The sequence below is a fragment of the Rosa chinensis genome, chromosome 7, assembly GCF_002994745.2.
Source record: "Rosa chinensis cultivar Old Blush chromosome 7, RchiOBHm-V2, whole genome shotgun sequence".
Classification (NCBI taxonomy): domain Eukaryota; kingdom Viridiplantae; phylum Streptophyta; class Magnoliopsida; order Rosales; family Rosaceae; genus Rosa; species Rosa chinensis.
The window spans coordinates 55,030,425-55,054,891 of record NC_037094.1 but is presented as its reverse complement, the minus strand read 5'-3'; the positions used below and the strand labels follow the sequence as shown (position 1 = coordinate 55,054,891).

At 38.3% G+C, this 24,467-nt stretch overlaps 2 protein-coding genes and 1 long non-coding RNA gene across 8 annotated transcripts; 2 read left to right on the top strand and 1 right to left on the bottom strand.

Moving 5' to 3' along the window:
- Window positions 1-21: 21 nt before the first annotated feature.
- On the bottom strand, window positions 22-3,327 carry LOC112179786. 5 transcript variants are annotated; one of them, XR_005803754.1, is made up of 4 exons: window positions 2,826-3,327; window positions 2,245-2,375; window positions 760-2,026; window positions 22-227 (listed from the first exon to the last, which is right to left on the bottom strand). It is a non-coding gene; the product is annotated as an uncharacterized LOC112179786 (long non-coding RNA). The 5 variants fall into 5 exon arrangements; XR_005803755.1 differs by lacking the exon at window positions 22-227 and having other exon boundaries at window positions 345-1,679; window positions 1,775-2,026; XR_005803757.1 differs by lacking the exon at window positions 22-227 and having other exon boundaries at window positions 345-1,679; window positions 1,827-2,026; window positions 2,826-3,325.
- Window positions 3,328-17,487: 14,160 nt separating this feature from the next.
- Window positions 17,488-18,267, top strand: LOC112178196. Its single transcript, XM_024316386.1, has one exon. It carries the CDS (start codon window positions 17,488-17,490, stop codon window positions 18,265-18,267), a length of 780 nt encoding a protein of 259 aa, XP_024172154.1.
- Window positions 18,268-19,176: 909 nt separating this feature from the next.
- Window positions 19,177-24,180, top strand: LOC112180373 (probable serine/threonine-protein kinase At1g54610). Of its 2 annotated transcripts, none has more exons than XM_040510525.1 (8): window positions 19,177-20,226; window positions 20,800-21,084; window positions 21,472-21,789; window positions 22,149-22,376; window positions 22,702-22,799; window positions 22,916-23,024; window positions 23,116-23,409; window positions 23,519-24,180. In XM_040510525.1, exons 1-8 carry the CDS (start codon window positions 19,774-19,776, stop codon window positions 23,645-23,647), a joined length of 1,914 nt encoding a protein of 637 aa, XP_040366459.1. In that variant the 5' UTR covers window positions 19,177-19,773; the 3' UTR covers window positions 23,648-24,180. The 2 variants fall into 2 exon arrangements, with proteins under 2 accessions (XP_040366459.1, XP_040366458.1); XM_040510524.1 differs by having other exon boundaries at window positions 23,113-23,409.
- Window positions 24,181-24,467: the final 287 nt, after the last annotated feature.

The window sequence follows — 24,467 nt, the reverse complement described above, 5'->3', positions numbered from 1 at the left end:
AACCCTTTCATTCAAGCATAGTAAACAAAAGCATTCACGTAGATCAATTAAATAAATTCATATTACAAAATCATAGTATAATTAAACTGGTTTTCAAATATAGAACATACTAGCTAGATTAGAATTGTCTTCAGATTGATTACAAGAGTACTTGAAGGGGCTGATTATAGCTTGATATGATGCCACATGCTAACCATTTCCCATAAAGAAGTCACACATCATAGAGCCTACAAAGACACACAATCACAAACATTAGTGAAGTTGGCCCTTCAATCAGTCCAAATGAATAATCCATAAAAGTCAAAACAAATAACCCTAGTGTAGAATGTGTGTGTGTGTGTGTGTATGTGTGTGTTCTAGCTAGTGTTGTTGCACAAATGGTTTCTTGATAGACTAGAGGCATACCAAGAGCACTAGAACTTTGCTTTACATTAAGGTTATCAGCATACATATAACATGTCCAGATGAGAAAATGGATCTGCTTTCTCTACATGTTAAGGAGTATCTATCATTACCAGCTCTAAAACTATTATGATGAATAACTTGAACAAACCTACAGACCTAATGCAACTACAACTCAAACCAACCAACAAATTAAACCCCTAGCTACCAAAACTGACAGAAAAATCAGAACATAAAAAAAAAAATCAGAACATTCATGTAAGGCTCAAGTGTGGCTCAAATTAATACAAGGTATGAAGGTAAGCTGCCAATAGTTAAAGTTGGTATTGTAACTTTACACCAAACAGAGGCTCATACCTTTTGGTTAGCTTTGATCTTGTAGTCTTTATGTATCTGAAAATGAAGTCCTCACCATAAATTCCCAATGACCGTGTAACAACATTGGCAGTACCATATTATATACAATGGGCAAATTGATTAAGCAGTTATACTCTAGTACATGTAAAAACAGACTCATGAAACCAAAAGATTCTGGTCTCAAAGATGATTCCAGCCTTAAGATGACATGGGAAAGTGGGGGGAAAAAAAAAAGGCCAACTATATTGAGAAACACAACCAACAAGATCTGCTCCAGGTCAAACTAATCAAGCTACCTACATCCAAGCAAAAGAGGTGTTTGACAAAAATGGGTACCGAAAGGGATACAATGAGAGGATTTCCTTCTTGATTAAAAGTGAACATACAATTATTAAATCCTAGCAATAAATGTACCTTTTCAACATTTTCAAAAGTTATTATCTGTAAAGGCTAGGAAAGGGAGGAATCACAAGGAAAGGGAGTCCTCTCAAATCTTAAATGAACAAAGAAAATACACTTGAGGATTTCACAAAAAAAAAAAAAAAAAAGATACACATGGGTTGGCAATGAGCCAAAGTCCATTAAGTCAGTTTAAAATTATCCAATTAACACTAACATGCGCATCCAATAAATCATGATTGTTTAGAATAAAAAACAATCACATGTATTCCACAGAGCTAGTCAATACAGTTTTTTTGGTTTATAATAGAGTACAGATTATTCAAAAGAACTCTAACTCAAAAGCAAAAAGACATGATTAGTCCGTGAATCAAGGAAAATTAATAGCATCATAGTTATCAGACATTAAGAATACCAGAGACATTACTAGGATCACTAATCAGTTCATTCCATTCCCTTGGACTCACATACTTTCCAACCTTTTCAGTAGGCGATACAGCAGGCATGCCCAGAGCAACAATCTGCTTAAGCATGTGTAATGAGAAAATTAGCACACCTCACAACAAAAAAGAAAATGTACTCCACAACTACAGTTTGCATATTCAACAACAAATACCTCCTTCTTTAACTTGACCCTAACATGATCCCATCAGAAGGGTGCATCTTACCCTGCTAACAAAGGAGAACTGCTACTGTGTCCATGATGAATAGCTTCATCCTCTGGACTCACACGTGACTCCAATCTTCTCAGCCCCCTTAGGCGGTCATCACTTTGAATGAACTCCAGAACTTTCTCCACCAACTCTCTGCTCCCACATATGCTGCCATTGATGCCTTCCGGTGCAGGTATGATCCCACCTGAAACGCGCTGAACAGGATCAACTTAGTGAGGTACAAACACCCTTAATAAAATACAGTAAGCTTTACATGTACGTTAGAATATCTTGAGGAATATGGCTTATGAAAATTTGATGTACTTGAGGAATTCACAATGGCCAATTTTTTTAGTTTAACTAGATTACAAAAGAAATCCCTATTTTGCTGAAACTTGTAAAAATAAAAAACAATAGTTGATGATGACTTTACCTGTCACTGAAAGTCATAGTTCTTCGACCTGCAAGAATATTATGTATTCCATTTGGAGAACCAACTTCTGGGTCCTCAATTTCATGGCCTTTAACTCCCTCTAACTTGAAATCAGACGACATGTCTCAAACCTGCAAAACCATATACCCAGTTGTAAGCTAAACTTCAGTTCTCATTCAGTGCAGCTAATTTCCATTTCTGTTCCAAATTTATACTCTCACCAAGTAAATCCTTGTACGCTTACTATTTCACTTTCCAGAGAAATGCACAACAGAATTCGCAGGGAATAATGAATACAAAAACTTTTGCTTAGCCAAAACACGAAATCAGTTTCTAATCAAAGTATCAAACCAGAGAGGGAAGATCAAAATAAATAAAAATTAAAAAAAAAATCAGAAAAAGAGAATTTCAATTACATGGCTAAATTTCAATTTCAGTAGAGGATTCATGAACCCACGAATTTCAATTACACATTGATTTCCAAGCTAAAATAACTTTTCCCAAATTGAACTAGCACATGAACTACTTTACTTGCCAATCAAAGAATCAGAACACAGATTAGGGCTGAGAAATTGAGTCACCTTTAGGGAATCAGAAGCCTTCTTGAGCTTAATTTGGAGCTCCATCAGAGCCTTATAACAGACACCAAGGCCCGAATCGCCGCCACGGCCTCAGCCAAATCAGGCTGCTTCCGCCAGTTATTAAACTCCACGATGACGCTGAACGGCTTCCCGGAATCAGAAGCCGGCTTGGGCTCAACCGCTCAACCTCGGTGGCGAAAACCGACCCCTGCTCGTCGGGCCTTCGGCCCATGGAGGCCAGGGCGAGCTAGTCGCTGGTGACGACTCCTAACCCTAACCGCCACCCTCCCCGTCCTTTCCTTCACCGGCGACAAGGTCGGCGAGACATAACGAGCAATTTCAACATTCAGATCCGAAAGTTGACAGAGAGAATCGAGTAACTGACCTGCAAAATCGAGAGCCGGAAGTGAGAGTAGAGGAGGTTCTGAGCTCAAAAATTGAAGACAAAGTGAGAGAAGGGATTCGAAGAGTTTTACGACATGAGCTCTTCCTCGACTTGAAATCAGATTTTTTTTTTCTTTTTTCAATAAGTTATTAATATAATTTAATAAAAAAATTTAATACTTTATAACTCATTTACGGCATGCTAAAAAAGTAAGTCGTAAAAAACTAATAAAATAACTCATTTATAGCACACATATTTATGCATGATAACTAAATTTATGGCACACATAAGATGCATGCCGTGAATGACCTGAATAAACATACAAATGATAGTCTTTTACGACGCACGTCAAATGTGCGCCATAAAATATGTGCTGTAAAAGACCAGTTTGCTGTAGTGGCAGCAAATACTCCACTGGTTCACCACCTTTTGGACCTCCTATTGCTACCAAATTTTGCTAGCATCAGCGTCTCGATCCCAAGATTCAGAAACCGGAAGTAGAACCCTAAAAACCGATCTAGAAGTTACTGAACCAACCGCCACAGTGACTGAACCTCTTGCAGAAGAAGAAACAGAAAGGAGAAGAGAAGGAGACGTGGCCCGACCCAAGTTACCAGAAGGAAAAGAAAAAAAAAAGGTTAATTCCTGTTTACCCAGAAATCACATGTATTGTGCCTACTTGCACCAACAAGTTTGTATTGTGCCCATTTACACAAATCTTAGGGGAAAATGCCTATGAGGGTAGCCTTTTCTAAACTAGTGTTTAATATATCCTATGTTGACTCTTTGGTTTAACCTTTGCTTTTTCCTAGAAAAAACTGTTTATACTTTTGAGAAAAACAAAACTAGCCTTCAACATGCCCAAGTTTTTCACCTAACGGTTACTTTAACATGCGGAATCACTACTGCTTGTTTCTATCTTAAGCTGAGGCAATTTTTCCTAAGAAAAAGAAAGTTTAATCCTAAAAATCGTACAGGAATAAGGTAGAAACAGATAAAAATATTTAAAACATCAAACTAAAGTTTAAAACATAATTGATAAGGTGGATGAGCAATCTGAAATTATTTATTCAAACATAATTTACAGACTAAAATTCAGAGCCTCATTCTCAGGTAGAGGTGGCAAACGGGCCGACCCGGCCCATTTTAAGCTGGCCTAGTCGTGCTTCGTGCTGTGCTTGGGCCGGCTCATTTATTATCGTGCTGGGCTCGTGCCGGCCCATTTACTTAAACATTAAGCCCGGTCCGGCCCATGACCCGAGCTCATATCGTGTCGGGCCGTGCTCGTGCCGGGCCAATAAACGGGCCATGCTCGTGCCTACCCACTATAAAGCGCGATTTAAAATTTTTAATTTGAATAAATAAAAATCAATTTTGTTTAACTATTTAGAAAATTAAAATAAATTAAGTTCTACAATATTTTTCTTAATCTTAGCTTTTTAAGATTAGTTTTCTAATATTTTTTATATTCCACTACAAGAAAGAAAGAAAGAAAAAAATAAGTCAAAATATATTGCTTGTAGTATATTATTGTGAGATTAATCTTTATTAATATAATGAAGATATAATATCATATTATTCTTTTCTTCATTCTATAGTTGTATTATTATGAGATTAAAAAAAATATTTTATGTCAAAACAAGGATATAATGTTTTATTTCACTATTTTGACAATATAAAGAAATAACATTGGTGGAAATGTCATGAGATTTTAAATAAAGAGGTCTAATATTCAAATCTTATCGTTGTGGTTTTTAAATATTTTTAAAAACAAAATGAAATTTTGTGTTTATAACGAGCCGGCCCATAATATGTCGTGCTTGGGCCGTGCCAGGCCCATTACGAGCTCGGGCCGGGCCGGGCCAGGCCAATGGGCCAATATTCCTAGGCCCAACCCGGCCCGTTATTCTAAAGTGCTCGGGTCGTGCCGGGCCACTAACAGGCTTAACAGGCTTGGGCCGTGCCGGACCTCTTTTAAGCGTGCCGGGCCCGTGCTGTGCTCGTGCTTAGCGGCCCGTTTGCCACCTCTATTCTCAGGTAAACAGCTAAGAAGCTGTTTAGCTATCCATAAGAATGATTAACAGATACTTACTTATAATAAAAGCACACTACTTCACACTAGACAGGAAGGAAAGAGAGCACACTGCTACTATGGCTTTCTTACTTCTTGAGAGAATATGATTCTTCTCAATTTTCGAATGAATTACAAATGAAACCTAAAGCTTCTTATATAGAGAGCGGAACTCAAACTGGAATTCAAAACTTAAAAATGTACAGAAAAAATCCGTGATTTTCTGCTTTCTTGAGTGCTCCTGCTGGTGGAGATTTCACCTGTCTTTTTGGAAAGCAAAAGCAACTTTTGGGAAAAGTCCAAAAATGCTTTCGGTGTTTCTACACCTGCTGCTTCACATGTTCTCGTCAGTTTTTGAATTATGACCAAGGACGAATGAGTTGTTATCTGCTTGGGCCATACGCGCAGTTGTTGCATTGTCTTCGACATCTGTTTCAACATACATCTTGTAGTGGTTGTCTGTTTCAAGCTTTTCAACCCACTGTAAGCATGCCAGTGTCGAGTCTATCTCCTTTCTTGTGAGAGATAGAAAAATGTCACTGCTGACAACGTCAGGATGATCATAAGCAGTGATAATTGTCTTTTCTCCTGCTGCCAAAAACATATTTTTTGTATCTTCAGAGATGATCTTCTTGATATATTCCAAAGACATGGCCTCCATCCATGGAATGCTTGAATTAGGCTGGCCATTGTATCCAACACGTACAGGCGGGCTGAAGATATCTTCTTTGAATAATTCTCACATAATGATATGGAGAAATGTATTCAACTTCACAAGTTGTCTTCTTTATCCATTCAGGTGGAGTAGATCTGAACTTCAGTCTTAGCATACAGTCATTTTTTCTGACATTTTTGACTGTGTTGACAATGATAAGGGGCAGTCCCTTGAGATCATCATTTGTTTTAGTCCATAGATTATGGACAAAACCATTTTCAACAAGCCAGAGCTTGTGTTCTTGAGGATGTTCACTCTGAACATTGACTAGATATCTTTCAACATAAGGTCCTGCAATAATGAAGAGAGTTGGAGGAATACATGCCTCAGAATTATGACTTCTTATCAGATTATGGAACTCGAACCAGTTTGATTCTGTTAATGCCAGGATAGGAACTCTAGCACTTTCTGGATCTTCAAGAAAATGAATTTTTTTATTTCTATCAGCACTTTTCTGTGTATGAACTTCTTCAAACTGTGGCTTGCCATTTTCATGAAGCTCCTCTGCTAAAGCAAACAGAGCTAGGAACATTATGCCATTGTTTCTTTCTTGAAAGGCAAATAAGATGTTATCTAAGATTGCCTTCTGGTGGTAATTAAGCAAGTCTCCTGCCAGTTCTGAACACAGGAGTATCAAACATTTGAAGTTCATAGTTAAAAACATTTATTACTCCAATCGGAGTAGGTTTGCTTTTTGGCAAAGCAACAGCCGTCAACTGTCTTGATGAGCCTTTACCGTCTGCCGTTTGAGATGGGCTAGCCAATCCTTTACCCTGGGATTGATCAGTTGTGGCTAGTCCTTTTGGATCTAGCAGGAATCTTCTGAGGATTTTTTCTTTAGGATCCTCAGAGGGTTCATGTTCTTTCCCAGATCTTCTACTTCTGGGGTTTCGACCTTCATCGTCATCTTTTCGGCTGAACATTGCCATTTCTCTGGTTAAGGCGTCTAGAAGATAGTTCTTGTTTCATGCAATTAGTTCAACAATATAATCATATTAGTTAAGAAACAATTGCCAATTTGCTAATCTTCCTCTATCAGCAGCTTTATCAAGTTTAAAATTTTTGAAATTCTTACTCTAGAAAAATCGGTGCGGACAGTAAAGGGTTTTCCAAGAAAAGTTGGAGAATTTAAAATTATTTTCTTGACAGCCAAAATTTCTTTTTCCCCTGTGGGATAATTTTGTTCTGCAGGCCTGAACTTGCCACTACAAAATTTACAGATCTTTTCAATGTTAGTTCCAGGCGTTTTTGCTAGAACAACACCGGACCAGTAATTGTCACTCGCATCAATTTGGAGAATGATCTCATCATTTTCCTCTAGTTGTTGAAGCGGAGGGAGATTCTTGCAAAGATTTTTTATCTGCTTCACAATTTTTGCATCATCATCAGTGAAATTCCATTTTCTTTTGGAACTTGTTTTAGGAGATAACATTGTTGTTAGTCCTGAGATTTTGGGAATGAAATCTCTCCCATAGTTTATGACTCCTAAGAATCTCTCTAGACTCTTGGCATCAGGAATTCTATTTGGGAATTTCCAGATTTTCTCAAGAATGTGAGGTTGGAGTTTTATGACTCCATTCTTGATATTTATTCCTAGGAAATCAACTTCATCAAGGATAAAGAAGATTTTTTTTTTCTCCTAGGATAATTTCATGCTGAACTATCAGCTTTACAACCTCATGGAGGTGTTTCATGTGTTCTTCTCTGTTTTTGGAGAAGACAAGGATGTCATCAATATAGACAACACAGAATTCAGCCACATGCTTGAAAATGTTGTCCATCTTTCTTTGGAAGATTGAGGGGGCTTGTTTTAGACCAAAAGGCTTTACTAACCATTCGTAATGTCCTTGTGGCGTTCCGAATGCAGTAAGAGGAACACTCTCAGGATGCATCTTGACTTGCCTGAAACCTGACTTTGCATTGAATTTCGAAAAGACTTTAGCTCCTCTGAGCTGGTTGATCAGTACTCTTACTTGAGCAATTTGATAACCGTCTTTGACAGTCTTTTTGTTGACATCTCTGTAGTCAATTACCATTCTAGCTTTGCCTCTGAGGTTTTCTGCATGGTTTCTCACGTAGAATGCTAGAGCATGAGGAGGGCTAGTGGAAGGTTGAATTAATCTCTTGTTCAGGAGATCTTCAATGTCTTTTCTGAATTCTTTTTTATCTTCCTCTTTGTACTGAGGAATGGGTTTGACATGACAAATGGCATTCATATCATGTAATCTTAATTTACAGACCATTGGGTCTTTTTCCCAAAACTTCTGAGGGTCTACATCGATGTTCTGCTTGAGTAGTTTCTTGATTTTCTCAAGAGTGGGAATTTTTTTAGACTCAAGCTTATTCTGAAAGTGCTTGAGGTTATGCTCATGGATGAAACTAGCTTCTTCATCTGCGCTAGCTGTTTCTTCTTCTTCTTCAGACGATGATTCAGATGATTCTTCAACAAGTAGCTCTTCTTGTTGTTTAATTTGGAGGATGGTTTCAAATTTGGGTTTGTAGGGAATAAGATCACCACTATTCTGTTGTGATCTCTGATATTGTGTAGTAAAATTTGGACCTACTACAGTTTTGGCTTGGGTAAATCTGTCTGCCCAGAATACCCGTTCTCCTTTTTCTGAAGCCTATTGCTTCTTTATCTTGGATGAATCTCTGTTGGAGAATAAAATCATTTCCCAACAAGAAATTTGATCCTTGGCCTTCAGATTGCCAAACATTATGCATGATAAATGTTCCTCCACCAATGGTGATATGAACATTTTTTGCTACTTTATTCATTGTAAGATGGCTTCCATCAAACGTAACCCCAGTAGCTGTTCTTTTCTTATCTTCTTTCCAGAGTTCGTTTGGAATTGCAAATCTCTTTGCAACTGTAAATCTTGATCCATTGTCTACAAATGCATGTAGATGATATTTTTTGTGATCAAGGAATTTGAGTCCAATCTCTATGTAGTTGCTGTATCTACTAGTAGAGACGACTTTCGATTGTTGTAGCTCATTTTCTTGAGCCTGTTCCTGAGGTGTGAATGGTTTACATCATTCTAGAACATTTTCTAGTATTTCAACCAGTTCAATGGTTGCATCGAGTTTTTCTTCCTCGATATTTTCTTCCTTTTCTTTTGAGGAAGATGGTTCCACGATTTCTTGGAACTTAGTTTCTAATTCTTTCTCTTTTCTGAGAAATATTCTTCATACTCTTGTTCTACCAATTGGCTGACAAGGCCATTTTTGGTCTTTCTTCTTGCTTCTGTTATGAAACATTCTTTGTGATATTTCTTTTTAGACCTTTCACAGAACATAGGAAGTCCATTCTTTTCGTGACATAAGCAATAGTCACAAACGAATGTACCAGGGTTCACCTGGTAGGAAGATGTTATTGCTTCCATCTTACTTTCTTCCCAGTTTTTGACATGTAGAACATTTATCTGTCTAGATTCTAAGTATTATACTTCAGAATCTGTTTCATCAGTAGATGAATTTTCTTCTTCAGACCAGGCAGAGTAAACTGATCTGTCGTCTTCTTCATCATCAGAATAGGCTATTTCGTAGCCCTTCATATTTGTTGTTTCTACTATAGGCTCATATTCTTCAAATAGAGCTTTAGTAGATTTTTAACCCTTTTTCGGGCATTCATTGGCATAGTGCCTTTTAGCTTTACATAACCAGCATATGCAAGCTTTCTTGCCTGGTTGAGTATTCTGAGGATTGACTCGGTGATTCTTCTTTTTCTTTAAGAATTTCTTTTTAGGATCTTCATCCTGTTGTTTCTTGTAATTGGAACTTTTCTTGACTTTCCAATCTTTTTTCTTACTCCTTTTGAATTTTTTCGAGTAATATTTTCTTTTCTTTTTCTGTGGAACTTGGATTCATGACATCCCCAGTTGGTTGGCATATCCAGTATTCCATAATAGAAATTTTCAACTCCTTTGAGTTGTTTTTTAGCCATCTTTGCTCTAAGATTGGTTTTGCATTGTTTTTTCAATAATTGCCTGATTCTGTCGGCAATTCGTCCAACTGAAAATCTTTCAATTGGTTTTTCAGCTATGCTTTCTCTCACAGCTGTTCTCCATGGTTCAGGGAGTTTCCTGTGCAACAGGTTGACTAGATCAGTATTTTCTAGTTCACCAATTGTACAGTAATATTTTTGAAATTCATTCAAGTATTATTCAAAATATCTCATGTCACAGATTTTGAGAGCATAGATATTGGATTTGGCCGTTTCTTTAGCCTTCTCACTTAAATTTGAGAGATCTCCACAGAATTTATCATACAGCAGTACTGCAAAATCATACGGAGATTTTGAATTTTGAATTTCTTCAAGCCAGTCTTTCCCTCTGGCAGTCTCTTTAAAAGAGAAGTAATACTTTTTTGCTACTCCAGTGAGAGTAGTTTCATAGTACACTTGAAGATCTGGTGCTTCAAATTTTCCAAGGGTTAGAGCAGAAGCCATCATCAGGCTATCAACCCATTGATCAAGAGTTTTTCTCTTGTCTAGAGCTTTGTCTAGATTTAGCCAGATACCGTGAGTAGAAATTGGTATTCTGGGTCTGTTGTCCTCTGGGACAAATCTTTGAGAATTTCTTTCTCCATTTTTGCCCGTAGGGGTTTCTGTAAAGGGAGTTTTATTTTTCCCTTCTCTCTTATGATGACTGTTTTAGAGTTTTCTCCTTCTTCCATTTCAATATCCTGATAGGGAAGGAGTTTTCTTTCCTTTCCTGGTCTGAAATTTTTCATTCTTAAATTAGTTTTTCTAATCGTTCAGGATCTTCACAGGATTCTGCTTCATCATAGAAATCATGGAGCTTTTGTGCTCTAAGCATATTTACTGGTCTGTTCAGATCAACTTCTAATTCTTCTTCAGTGATAGGTTCTGTTGGTTCTTCAACAGAGAATTTGGTACCACTAACACTAGCTTCTCTAGTGTTGTAGGTTCTTCTAAGAAGATTGTTGTTTATCCTGACATTTTTAGGACAGACGTCACTTTTTCTGTGATTGTCAAATTTTAGACTGATATCTCCTGTCTTTCTGCTTTCATATATTGCCGCTTTGGGAAAAGTTACTTCATTCCAAGTAACCTTGTGGATCTGCTGTGAATGGTTCCTCTGACTGGTGAGGAATCTAGTAGTAAGACCTGGGATATTTGATATCCTTGTCTTTGGTTCTACTGTAGTACTCATCAGTTTATAGTATATTCTGTATACTATTGCGAGTTCTTGCATATCTTTTTTCATTGATATGACATCTGTCTTAACTCTCAGTCTTAGACAGTGAGCTGCATCTTTCAAGCTGGTTGAGAAATTTGGAAAGCAGTTGAAGTATGCCACTTGATTGCATAAAGAAGCTTCAAGTGTTGCCAACAGACTAGCTTGAAAATCTGTTAGTCTATTGTCTTGTAAGACACATAAGACTGAACAATTTATACCTTTTCGGGCAAGAAGTTTTATGCCTACTTGGACTGCTCCAATATGCATAAATTGATAATTTTTTGTTCTTGCTCGAGCAACTTCTGCAGGAGTGATCATCAGTAGATCGGTTTCTCCTGTTGTAGAGGGGGTTGTAAATTCCAGTAATTTGAAATGATGGCTATCCATCAGATCAAATGCTCCCCTTTTGTAGATTTGTTTAAAATCTAACTTTGGAATTGAGGAGTTTTTTTACCTCATGTTCGATTTCATTGTATTCGAACTCTTCAGCATTTAGGAGCTGTACTCCTTTGTTTTTCCCGAAGATGCTCATCATTTTGACATCTCTTGTATTTTTCGGGTTTTCATACTGAATACTAGTTTGACTAGTAGATGGTCCAAGAAAAATCATGTTTGGAACATGATTCTTCTCAAGCTTTTCTAATGGTTTAAATCCATTAGCTTTCTTTGGTTTTAGTGTAGGCACTTTCTTGTCCTTCAGTATATTTTTCATAGAATCCAGCGTTTTTTGCTGTTCATTGATTTTTCTACTAACACTTGTTAGTTTTTCTTCTTCCGTTTTTGGAAGTTCCTTGATATAATCTATTTTGTTTTCCAATTTTTCTAATTGGTAGATTATAGGAGGTAGTTTTTCTAGATGATCTTGACATCTAGATAACTTGCTGAAAGAGATCTGATGTTTCTCATCAGAGGATTTCAATAGAGAATTCAACTTCTCTAATATTAAATCAGACATTGTCCCCATTGGGGATTCCCCTTTTGAGCTATTTTATAAGCTCTGATACAAGTAATGTGCGGATCTAACCAATGCTCAAATAATCAAGAGGTTTTTGTTCCTCTTTAAGAACATATAAGATATTTTCAATATCTTGTTCAACTTTATAGATTCTGTTTTGAATCCTAAAGATGATATCGCAATAATCGGGAGTATTTCTGTTAAGATTATCTCTAAAGTCCTTCAACTTTCTCAACTTTTCTCTTTCTGTTTTCAATTCTTTACTTGTAACTTTACAGATAGCCAGTAACTCAACTTTGTCAACGATTGGAATTATGAATAGTAAAAACTAACTGCTTACCTTTGAATATAGAGGATGAATTCTGATATGTAATTATAGTCTAAACAAATAACTTCAAGATGGGCCCACCACGCTTTAATAAATATGTAGATAAAAGAAAAGGATGATAGAGAGGGGTATTAGTGAGATGAATAGTGAGTGGTTTTGAAAAGTAGTGGGAAAAAGTGAAAAGTTTTGTGTGAGTGGGAATAAAAATAAGTTGGTGAGGTGTAAGAGAAGTATATTGCTAGATTTGGGGTGTATGAGAATTTTCCTAAAAAAAAAAGCAGCAGGCCCAGGAAAAAAAAATCAGCGCCAGCCCAGAAAAAAGGAGGAGCGGGCTTGGGCCGAAGTAGAAGAAGAAAAAAAAAAAAGGGTCAGGCCTGGGCCAAACCGAGGGCAGCCCACCAGCCAAATAGTTCCGGCCTCCTTTGATCACCGGCCACTTTTCCGACACTTTTTCATCGACTTTCCAGTGATTTTTCACACGTTTCAAGATATGTTTTAAAGGTTCTATTAGTTCCCGTTTTTTTATTGTTTTTCTCTTCTTTTTCTCAGGGACTTGCAACCTCCCTTTCTTTTACCCCCGTTTTCTTCTTCATAGGGGAAACCAAAAGCCGAACTGTGGGGGTTCGTGCTCACTCCAAGCTTGGAACTTGTTGAGATCTCCAAACTTAGAGTTTGTAGAGAATTATGATCGACCACTTACATCATTGTTTCGATCTAATCCAATACTTCTTGGATTCAGATTTCTTGGAAGTGACTACGCTCATAAATTCTTAATTTCTTGGAAGTGATTACTCTCGGAAATTAATAATTTCTTGGGAGAGACTACGCTCAGAAATTTTATATGTTTTCGTGGTAGCTTTTTCCGCTCCGAAACTAACCCTTTTTCTTATTCTCTTTCAAGATGAGTAACTTGAACAAACTGGACTTCGCTCCATTGGGAACAACTAGCTATGGATATCACAAGTGGGTTCGTAACGTTCGCCAGCATCCCAAGGTTGATGGAATCCTGGATACAATTCTCGAGTTTAGCCAGGACATGCTAGCTGTTGAGCAAGCTCAAGCTTTGGAAGCAAATAGAGCAGCCTTGGAGGCAAATAAGGCGAAAGTCATCATCCTAATGACTAGTCATATGGATGATTCGCGCCAGTATGAGTATATGAATAAAGAAGGCTGCGGGTCTCACTCGAAGGAAAGATTTGGCAATATCTGTGACTCCCTGCTTTATGAACTAGAAGTGAGATGGCATAACCTCTACTTCTGTGATTTCAAGTCAGTTATTGACTACAATTCGGAATCACTTCGCATTAAATCCTTAATGGAATTCTGTGAAAAAGATATCGCAGATGCGATGTTGATTGAGAGGACTCTCTCTACCTTCCCCGTCTCTGCATTGATGGTTGCAAAGAACTATCCAATTGATGTTACTGCAGGATGTATCACAAGGTTTCATGAGCTCATTGGAGCTATGAATGTCGCTGAAAAGCATGACAACATCTTTGTGAAGAACTATAATTCGAGACCCGTGGAAACAGAGTATTGGGACTAATGTTGGACATCATATTCCCATGAACACACCCAAATGGTCTCGCGAAAACCACTATGATGGTAGCTCGGATATTGGTAATAGGCACCAATCTCTTTATATCCGCTTGGGGTGATGGAATATTGCATGCAGCTATGCTAATTCGTCTACGACCCACTGCCACTCAATCTATCTCTACGTTACAGCTAGTGACTGGGTACAAGTATTTTGTACTTACGCACATTTGAATGAGCCATTTATGTGCCAATTTTGCCACCACAGCACACTATAATGGGTCCTTATAGACGAATAGGCAACTAAGTTGGATTTGAGACTCCAATAATCGTCCGCCACTTATTGCCCTTGTTAGGCGATCTCTTTATCGCATGTCTTGCAGATTGTCACTTTGATGAAGGGGGAGATAAGAACATGGATGTTCAGCAGGAACGACAAGAATTGTCGTGCCTTGTCCCCACTATGTCTAATCTCAATCCCCACTAAAGTGACGAGATCACACATATCTACTGCAAATATGCTTGCAAGGATGGACATCCCTACAAGAGGACGTATCACCACCTTACACGAAGGTAGGCATGACACTAACGCCATAGAGAGTGACACTCTGGTATTATAGGCCATGGCCCCAACTAGGATGTGTGGGAGGCCTGTGGGTTCAAATGATACTTTGGCACAAACCAATCCTTGGATCATCAACACTCAAAATCTATCTCATGAGAATCTTCCGGATTATGGTTATCGTTGGGGAACGCCTCAACGTCATAACTTATTCCTGTGAATATAGAGCTCTATGAAAATTACACTAGTGTACATGAGACGTGGGATAGAAACTTCATCATGATTGATGATGTATTCGCGCATTTCATAGCGTATGAGTTTGTTGTGTCTGATGATATCGAACCACACTCCATTGATGAATAAATGCCAACGTAGAGAAATTGACCTAAATGGAAAGATGCGATCCAGGTTAAGTTGGATTCTCTAACGAAGAGAAAGTTTTTTGAGCCAGTGATGCCAACATCTTCTAACATAAAAACCTGTTGACTAGTAGGTCTTTGTTAGAAAGCCTGATGAGAAAAAGAGATAGTAATCTCACTTTATAGCGCAAGGCTTCTCACAAAAAGCCCTGGAATCGACTACGATGAGACATATTCTCTCGCAATGGATGTCATTACACTCTACTACCTTGTCGATTTGATAGTTTCTGAATAACTGAACATGCAGCTTGCAAATGTGGTCACTATGTATCTCTATGGGGATCTAGATACGAAATATACATGAAGGTTCATGGTGAACTTCATTTACCCAAGTCAGGTGGCTCTAGACCACAAAGCGCGTTTGTAATGAGGTTAAAATGCTCATTAAAGTGACTACTTGATTAGGAAGGGATGCGTTTCTAAGGCAAGTTCCAGATTCTATCACGGTTCATGTTGGACATGATCTTCATTGGAAGCCCTTAGAGAGTTAAGGGAAACCGTTGAACACTTGAAATCCGAGTTTGAGGTTAAGGATCTTGGGAGAACATGATTATGTCTTGGTTTGGAACTTGAGCATCATGTTGATAGATGCTTAGATTTTTTGACAAGGTCAAGCCTTCAAGCACCCCCATGATCGTCTGTAGTCTTGATTTTAAAAATGATCCTGTTCTCCCGAAGGATGGTGACCAAGATGTGCTAGAGGCAAATGTGTCCTAATTGAGTACAATAGGCGCATTATTGTACTCAGCTCAATGCACAAGACCTGACATCTCATTTGCAGTGAACTTGTTAGCTAGGTATAGCTCTGTGCCAACGCGACGCCATTGGATTGGGTTAAAAGATATATTTCGATACTTGAGATGTACGATTGATATGGGCTAGTTCTACCCCTACAGAGAGATGATGGATTCGTGCCCATTACACACCAGCAAAGCCGCCAACACTGGCCTGCATCTTTCATCCCCATCCCAAAACAACATTAGTGTTTTGGAAGCTTGTGCTGATACTGGGTATCTCTCTGACCCACACAAAGATCATTCCCAAAATGGTTAAGTGTTCACCAAGGGTAAAGACAGTGATATATTGGAGGTCTACAGGACAGACCCTAGTCACTACTTATTCGAACCATGCAAAGATTATTGCTCTTCACGAAGTGATTTGTGAATATATATGGATTGGATCCATAATTACGCATGTTTGAAGCAATTGTGGTTTGAAGTCTACCACAGATGAACCTATGAGCATTTATGAGCATAATGCTGCTTGCTTTGAACAAATGAAGTAAGGCTACATCAAAAGCGATAACACCAAGCATAATCAACAACAACAGACTCTCCTCAAGATCAAAGTGAACTAGGTTCTATCTAAGAATAGTGTAGCAGACTTTCTCACTAAGTCATTGCCAATTCCACTTTCGAGAAACATGTTGATAGTATCGTTTCAAAAAGTTATCCGAACTCCCATGACCGTAGTCATCAGGGAGAGATGTTTACATGTATGGTCTCTAAAAGTGACGGGTGTGTTGTGCTCTTTTTCTCTTTCGACCGAGGTTATTTTTGTCCCACTGGGTTTTTGTTACTCAGCAAGGTTTTTAATGAGGCAACGAGAGGAGTGCCACGTTTGGGAGACACAAAAAGGGAGTGTTCAAGTAAATCCAGAACATATGTTTGGCCCAAACTCTAAGTTACTTGCTCTTGTTGTAATAGGGTTTATGTGAGAGATGTTCTCGAATATATTCGTAGATATACAATCAATGTATGATTATGTTTTCATGTACAACTCTATCTCTATGCTTGTAATCTTTTATATAAAGAGGCCGCTATTATCAATGAAAGCACAACTCAATTCTCTCCCAATTTCAGTTTTCCTTAAAAAGATTCGTTTTTTTTAGCACAATGATCGCCTTGGAACAACTCAATTTATTGGTTTTGACCACCACATGACACTGTCATGTGATAGTTTGAGACCACAAAATAATTACCCAAGAAGCTTTATTTGAAAGTCCCAAAATTTTTATTTAAAAATAACATGAATCACCTGAGACAGCAGTACTTAACAAAACATTGAAATGATACTCCAAAACAACACCTAAATAAAAGTAAATAAACCATTAGGGTATGGGAAGATCTGCGGCTTCCTTTACCCCATAGTTTCAAACCCTTCTCGTTGCCTATGGAAGGGCTGGAGGACCTGTTGGTCTTTGACCTGATTGAGCAAGAAACGAAGGAATGGGCTATGCCTTTTGTTGAGGAAATTTTTACGCCGGCTGAGGATGATATTATTGCTGGCATCCCGCTTAGTATTCATGAACAAAGGGATAGATGGGTGTGGCATTATGATAAGAAGGGGATTTATAGTGTCTGAAGTGGTTACATACTCTCAGACTCATGGAGGATTTTACTAACCATGCATCGTCGTCTGGAAGCTCCGTGAGGGCATGTGATCTGCAATGGAAAGGCCCGTGTTCCCCCAAAAGTCTGGGTATTTATGTGGAGGTTGCATAAGGGTATCTTGCCCACTCGAAAGGCTTTGGCTCGCAGGTGCAATATCATGGATACTAGTTGTCCTTTCTGTGGGTTGCATGTTGAAGATGACTTGCATGTTCTGAAAGAGTGCAAAAGGGTAGAGGAGTTTTGGTTATGTGGTCCACTCAATATAAAGGTACGTACCCTTAAGTGCATGTCCATTTCTGCATGGATCTTGCATGCATGTGATTCTCTTCCTAAAGACAAATGGGATTGGTTTTATATGCTATTATGGGCTCTATGGCATGAACGAAATGGTGTTGTTTGGAAGGGCAATTCTTTTTGTCCTCTTAATATTGTTGGCTGGGCTAGCAAACTTCTTGATGATTATCATAAGGCGCACCCAGTGTCTAGAAAGAATAAGTCTAGGCCGCAAGTGAAATGGAAGCTTCCCCCGAGGGGTAGACTCAAACTGAACACGGACGGGGCTTTTCATGGAGCAACTGGTCATGGTGGGATCGAGGCCGTTATTAGAAATGAAGATGGTGAGTGTTTAGCTGCAATTGCACGGCCATTTTCCCGGGTTAGATCGGCTTTCCAAATGGAGGTGGAGGCCATGAGAGCTGGTCTTCTTTTACTTATTCACCAAGGCATGGATAGTGTTGATATTGAGACCGACTGTGCTGCGGTGAGTATGGGCCTTCATATAAATACGGAAGATCTTTCTGAGGTAGGTTGTATAGTGGAGGATTGTAAAGCCTATTTGAGCTCACTGTCTTCTTTCACTCTACGATCTATTTAACGTGAAGCAAATTGTGTGGCCCATAGATTAGCGCATTTTGCTAGTGTTGAGTGTTTAGATGATTATTGGTTAGATATATGAGACTCCTATGATGATCCGAGATGTACTCTACAAGGATTCATGTATTAGTACTCGAGGTTTAGGTTATATGTCCCCCTCGCAGTATAATTATCTTTTAAATAATAATAACAATTATGAGCGTGGGGCTGAGTCTCTCAGTTAGGCTGAGTTCCAAACTCTTTTTCAAAAAAAAAAAAAAAAAAAAGTAAACAAACCAAGATTACTGTACCCCGTCAAGCCATATACGTAGTCACACATCCAATAAGCTTAATATCCTACTTTGTTTACAAATTCTCGCTATAAGGTTTCGCAATTTTCTTGGTCCTTAATTAGCTCAAATTTCTATTCTTGATAATTTAGATATTTCATTTAATTATTTGTATTCATAAGAGAGGAAAAAAAAAAAAAAGACAATATGACAATAAAATTTAAAACGAGCTAAGCTATTGGAGGGAGTAGCGGTGGTTGCAAGACAAACTGCACGGCACGTCTTTATATAGAGAGAGCTGCAAGCAAGCTTTCTCCCTCTCGGCTCTCTCATGGTGCCACTCCCTTCCTGTAATGGTAGTTACCGTTTGTCAACAACAATCTTGCATAGCTGGAGAGAAAGAGAGATAGAGTCAAAGAGGATCTTGGTGTTGTTGGGGTCAGCTGCCTCAGCCACCTTTCCTTCCTGTCAAGTCCCAAAAACCATCGGTCTCTCGCATTTTCAGGGGACAAGTACACCCGAAAATCTCTATCTCTCACTGCTCACCTCCAAATCACAACCCACACTTTCATAACCCTCTATTTTTTTTTTCTCTGTCCTTTTTTTTTTTGATTTTTTTTTAATTTTCCATTCATGTCCTCCCCCCTTTCTCCAATCCTTAATCTCTGTCAAATCAAAGAAAATATTGTTTTTTTGGCTTGTAATTATTTAGGATATTTATCGATAATTAGGGGAAAAAAAAAGATTAGGAAATTTCTGCAACCCAGAACCGCCAGCCAGAACTCCTGCATTCCAAGACAGAACTTCATTTCTCCCGTGTTTTTTTGGTGCAGGAATTTCTGGTCTGGGGTTTGAGTCTCCTATCTCTCTTTTTTTCTCTTATCTCTATCCTATCCAAAAGTCTTGCTTGCATAACAAGTATTGAGGTTACCCTCATCCAAAAGTTGTTTCTTGTCTTCCTTTTCCTTGCACATTGTGGAGGATTTTGTATTTGGGGACTTTGGGGCAATGTGGGAAGGGCTACAATGATCATCATGATGAGGCTTTAAACATGTGACTGAGGTTGTTCTTGGGGGTTCTAAGAGACCCAGATTGAGAATTTGAGGAGGGAAGATGGATTGAAGGGAAACTCTTGAGTTTCCCAGGAATGTGAGATCAAAATATTTGATTAGTGCCTCTCATATATTTGCAGATAAGGGGTGATTTGGGAATATACAGGGGATTTCTGAGGTGACAATATGGGCTGCATTTGCTCGAAAGGAACCTCAGAACCAGAACACGTACAGGATTCTAAGAGAGTAGAAAGTAATTTGAAGGAGTATTCGGTTCAATTGGTTGCTCCAACTCCTTCACTAAGAGATGACTTTGTATCAGAAGGCGGTGATTCATCAATGCGTTTGTTATCAAGAAACGCTTCCAAAGCAAATGGGAGAATTAGCAATGTGTCTAGAGATCTTGAAGATAAATCAAAGGTTCAGAAACCTGGGATTGCTAATCATCAAAGAGGGGCAACAGTGGAAATGGCCGCCAAGGAAAAAAAAGTGGCAATGTCTAGGATAGTGAGCTTGCCACTTGGTGAAGAAGCCTCACAAGCAGCTGCAGGGTGGCCTTCGTGGCTAACTTCAGTTGCCGGAGATGCCATCCAAGGGTGGGTTCCTCGCCGGGCAGACACCTTTGAGAAGCTAGACAAAGTTAGTTCTAATTGTTAATTGCTTCCTTCATTGCATTTTATATATAGTGGTAGATATACATGCATGATATAAAATTGTTTTCGTTTGTGCTTCATGGACATGTTATGTGATTATAAGGTGTTTGAAACTCATTTTGTATGTGTTGTGTGTAAATTGATAACTCATAAATGGATTTCAATAGAATGTGGCATGTTATGTGTGTGCTTGTATATCTTTGTATATGGAAATATAAGCATGAAGACATTAGGATTTACACAATCAACATTGCCATTGATTTAGTTAAAATAGTATCTTGAACTAATATGAAACATAAGATTGTCTTCCCATACGCCTAAAAGTAATTAACTTTTTGGTTCAATGGACTTCAAATGCCTTTGGTTCAGTTCACATGAATAGACTAGTCCATGAAGACAGCATCATCAGATGAAAAAGATATCAGAATTTATGCAGTCTTTTGGTAGGTATATGAATATATCTCCGTCTGATTTATTCTAGAGTTGTAGAAAGAGTCTCTATCTCATGGTAATTCAGCCATATCATATATAAAATCTCTGATTGATGTTGTCTTTGCAGATCGGACAAGGAACTTATAGCAGTGTATACAAGGCTCGTGATCTTGAAACTGGTAAAATAGTTGCATTGAAGAAAGTACGGTTTGTAAATATGGACCCGGAAAGTGTGCGCTTCATGGCTAGAGAAATCTATATTTTACGTAAACTTGACCATCCAAATGTCATGAAGCTTGAGGGTCTAGTCGCTTCAACAATGTCATGCAGCTTATATCTTGTGTTCGAGTATATGGATCATGACCTTGCAGGTCTTGCAGCAACACGTGGCATCAAGTTTACTGAACCACAGGTACACATTCTTCTCTTGCTGTCAAGCGTATCTATCATTTTAACTGTGTCTATAATCTGTACAATGAATCAGGTTGCATGGTTCATCTATGAATTAGTATTGTCGTAATAGAGTACAATGATTGTTTTAGAAAATTAGTATAGAGCCATTTCTATCTAGTTCATTTTGCCTCTTTCTGTATTCCTTTTAGAAAATTTATGTTAGCGCTAGCAAAAGGAATGAGTATTCGTGCTATACTAATTTTTGAACTGTCTGAGAACCTATTACCTGGTCTCTACTCTTCTTTCTTCCATGGAAATCACATTTTATTTCTGCCTTCGCTGTCATTTCAATTGAACCGTGAATGTTTGCAAGAAAAAATTAATAATTCCTGTGTGGTGCTTGCAGATAAAATGTTTAGCTCAACAATTGCTTAGTGGCCTTGAACACTGCCATAGTCGAGGTGTCCTGCACCGAGATATCAAGGGTTCTAATCTTTTGATTAATAATGATGGAGTTCTCAAGATTGGTGACTTCGGTTTGGCAACATTTTATGAGCCCGATCAGAAGCAGCCATTAACTAGTCGTGTTGTAACTCTGTGGTATAGGGCACCTGAGCTTCTGCTTGGTGCCACAGAGTATGGTCCGGCAATAGATCTGTGGAGCACAGGCTGTATCCTTGCAGAATTGTTTGCTGGAAAGCCTATCATGCCTGGTAGAACAGAGGTAAACGAGAAATTCCAATATATCATTGATAATTTGTATAAGTTCTCTTTCCATCCCCCAGTTTCATCGGTTACTTATTGCTCTGTTGTAATCAAGTGCCTCCTGCAACTGAGAAGTAATTACTTATCTGAGCAATAAATTCATGTTCTATGTTTGCAAAAGAGATTAAGCTATCAATAACTCTATCAACCTTTGATTTTCACATGCATCCATGCAGGCAAAGTATCTGTAACTTTGTTGCACTAACTGATTGCTTGCTTTAGATTTTATTAAGCTCCATAGACATTGCAACTATGAGTGTTAAATTGTACCTTAAACCTCAATTTTTTATGTGACAATAATATCACCATTATTTTCAGGTGGAACAAATGCATAAGATTTTCAAGCTCTGTGGTTCACCATCTGAGGACTTCTGGAAGAAAACAAAATTACCACATGCAACTAGTTTCAAGCCTCAACAACCTTACAAGCGTCGCCTTGCTGAGACCTTCAAAGACTTCCCTTCTACAGCTTTGGCTCTTGTCGATAAACTCCTCGCCATAGAAGAAGATCATCGAGGATCTGCTGGTTCAGCCCTTAGAAGTGAAGTAAGTTTGTGTTCTCTTTTAAGTTAAAACAATCTTCCATTATTGTAGGAGTTTTGCAGACTTGCGACTTATTATATCATGTCATTTAATATTCATATAGCTTCAGATATGTCCTAGCTACATGCTTTCACATGAAACTGATGGTCTACGTTTATAGGCCGAGTGATTGATTCAAATATGAAAAGTTACAATGACAAGAAAAAGGATTTGATAACTACTGTGTTAAGATATTGCTGACAATACTTGAATAATTTGACTTAATTATGAATTTGGTTCTTGTGTAAATACTGTTAATTTATCTTTAATTTGGTTATTTCTATTTCAGTTCTTCACTACACCGCCTGTAGCTTGTCATCCATCAGCTTTACCACACTATCCTCCAAGCAAGGAGTTTGATGCCAAGCTTCGGGATGAGGAAAAAAGGTATTTCTTGGAGAGGCCATTGATTCTTGAAGATTAAGAAACTTCCTTAACAGTTTTGAAACGATATGCATGTTATTGTTAATATTTATGCATTTGATCTCTTGTTTAAATTTCAGGCAAAGAGCGGATCCTATTAAAGGGCGTGGTCCTGAATCTGTTAGAAGGGCTTCAAGAGATGCCAAGATAGCACCAACACCAGATTATAATGCCCAAGGAAATATGCAGGTATATGAGTGGCCTGACACATGTAACCATTAATTCATTCTTGTACCTCTTATTACGTACTTTATACTTTTGGCTAACGTAAAAACAGCAGGGAAAGTCGAACCCGAAATCCATGGGTCACAAGTACATGCCTCACCAGCAGGATAGTGTCTCTGGCTTTGCAATGGAACCACACAGAGGAGCTAGGCAGAATGGTTATTCTCAATGTAGTTCAGTGATACATCCTCGTAGTGTAGTAGGATCATCATTGAATAAGACGACAGCTTCTACAAAACATAAGCCAGAATTAAGGGAACTGAAATCTCACAAGCCTCTAACTGCAACAGACTTGTTTAATTCTTCCAGTAGGAAGGATGACAGACTGTTTTTCAAAGAATCTGGAATGGTGAGAAATTCATTTTCGCAAGCACTTGACGTTTTAAAGCTTTCTTTTGATTTAAGAGAAACACAAAAACTTGTTATATATAAGAAACTGAATTATTTGTATATCTCAGCGGTACGTACCTCAGAGCAGAATCCATTGCTCTGGACCGTTGGTACCTCCAGGGGGAAACATTGAAGACATGCTCAAAGAGCATGAGAGACACATCCAACAGGCAGTACGTAAAGCTCGTGCACGCTGAAAAGACTAGGACCAATAAAGAGCTTGGATAATGACCATCAAAGACGTATCAGTGATTCTGTTCCACGCCAATCCTGCTAAAGCAACAGCTGCTTGCGGCCACCAAGAACCTTCTTCGCTAGTTCAGTACAAAAGCCAAGGGGGAATTCTAGCATAGTGGTTTAATGAAGATGAAGGTGGTTCAGACCAAAAGAAGAAGAAAAAATGGAAGGTGGTTGGACCAAAAGAAAGCAAAGTGAAGGTGTTATATAGTGGGAACGAAAAAGCAACGGATGGGGTAGATGATATATCCTTTTGTACTGTATTGTGAAAACTGAGAAGGATAAATGCATGGAACAATTTATTGGTTACTCAACAAGTAGAGATTTGGGGCTTTCGCTTTGTATAGAGGATGAAGGACGGATGTTGTTTATGTACATTGTAAAATATCCATTTTATCTTGCTACATGATTCATTTTTGTACCGAATACACTGGATGAACCGTGCCGTAATGGTTTGTGTATTAGGCTATAATTACCGGTTATAAGGCAACATGATTAACTCCAATGCTGCAAAGAATGCCTAAAACCAGTGTCAATGATATGGTCCTATTTTCCTCAGTTTGTTTTAGGAGGCTTTCTTCAAATCACAAGGCACTTGGTTGTGTAGGAGCACTCCCTACCATCCACAAAGTGCTAGCTAGACAAACAGAAAGCTTGAATCAAACAGTGAAACAGTACCTAACATGACTCATTTGTGAAAAACCTGTTAATTGGGTGTTTTTACTTCCCTTCGTCATTCAACTCAATTTAGTTACTAAATCAGTCCTTTCTATTTCTTTT

Coding starts and splice junctions, on each gene's coding strand:
- LOC112178196 (XM_024316386.1), top strand. CDS start 17,488: ATGTGGAGGTTGCATAAGGGTATCTTGCCCACTCGAAAGGCTTTGGCT.
- LOC112180373 (XM_040510524.1), top strand. CDS start 19,774: ATGGGCTGCATTTGCTCGAAAGGAACCTCAGAACCAGAACACGTACAG. Junction 21,085..21,471: donor TCAAGTTTACTGAACCACAG/GTACACATTCTT, acceptor TGGTGCTTGCAG/ATAAAATGTTTAGCTCAACA. Junction 23,025..23,112: donor ATGCCCAAGGAAATATGCAG/GTATATGAGTGG, acceptor ACGTAAAAACAG/CAGGGAAAGTCGAACCCGAA.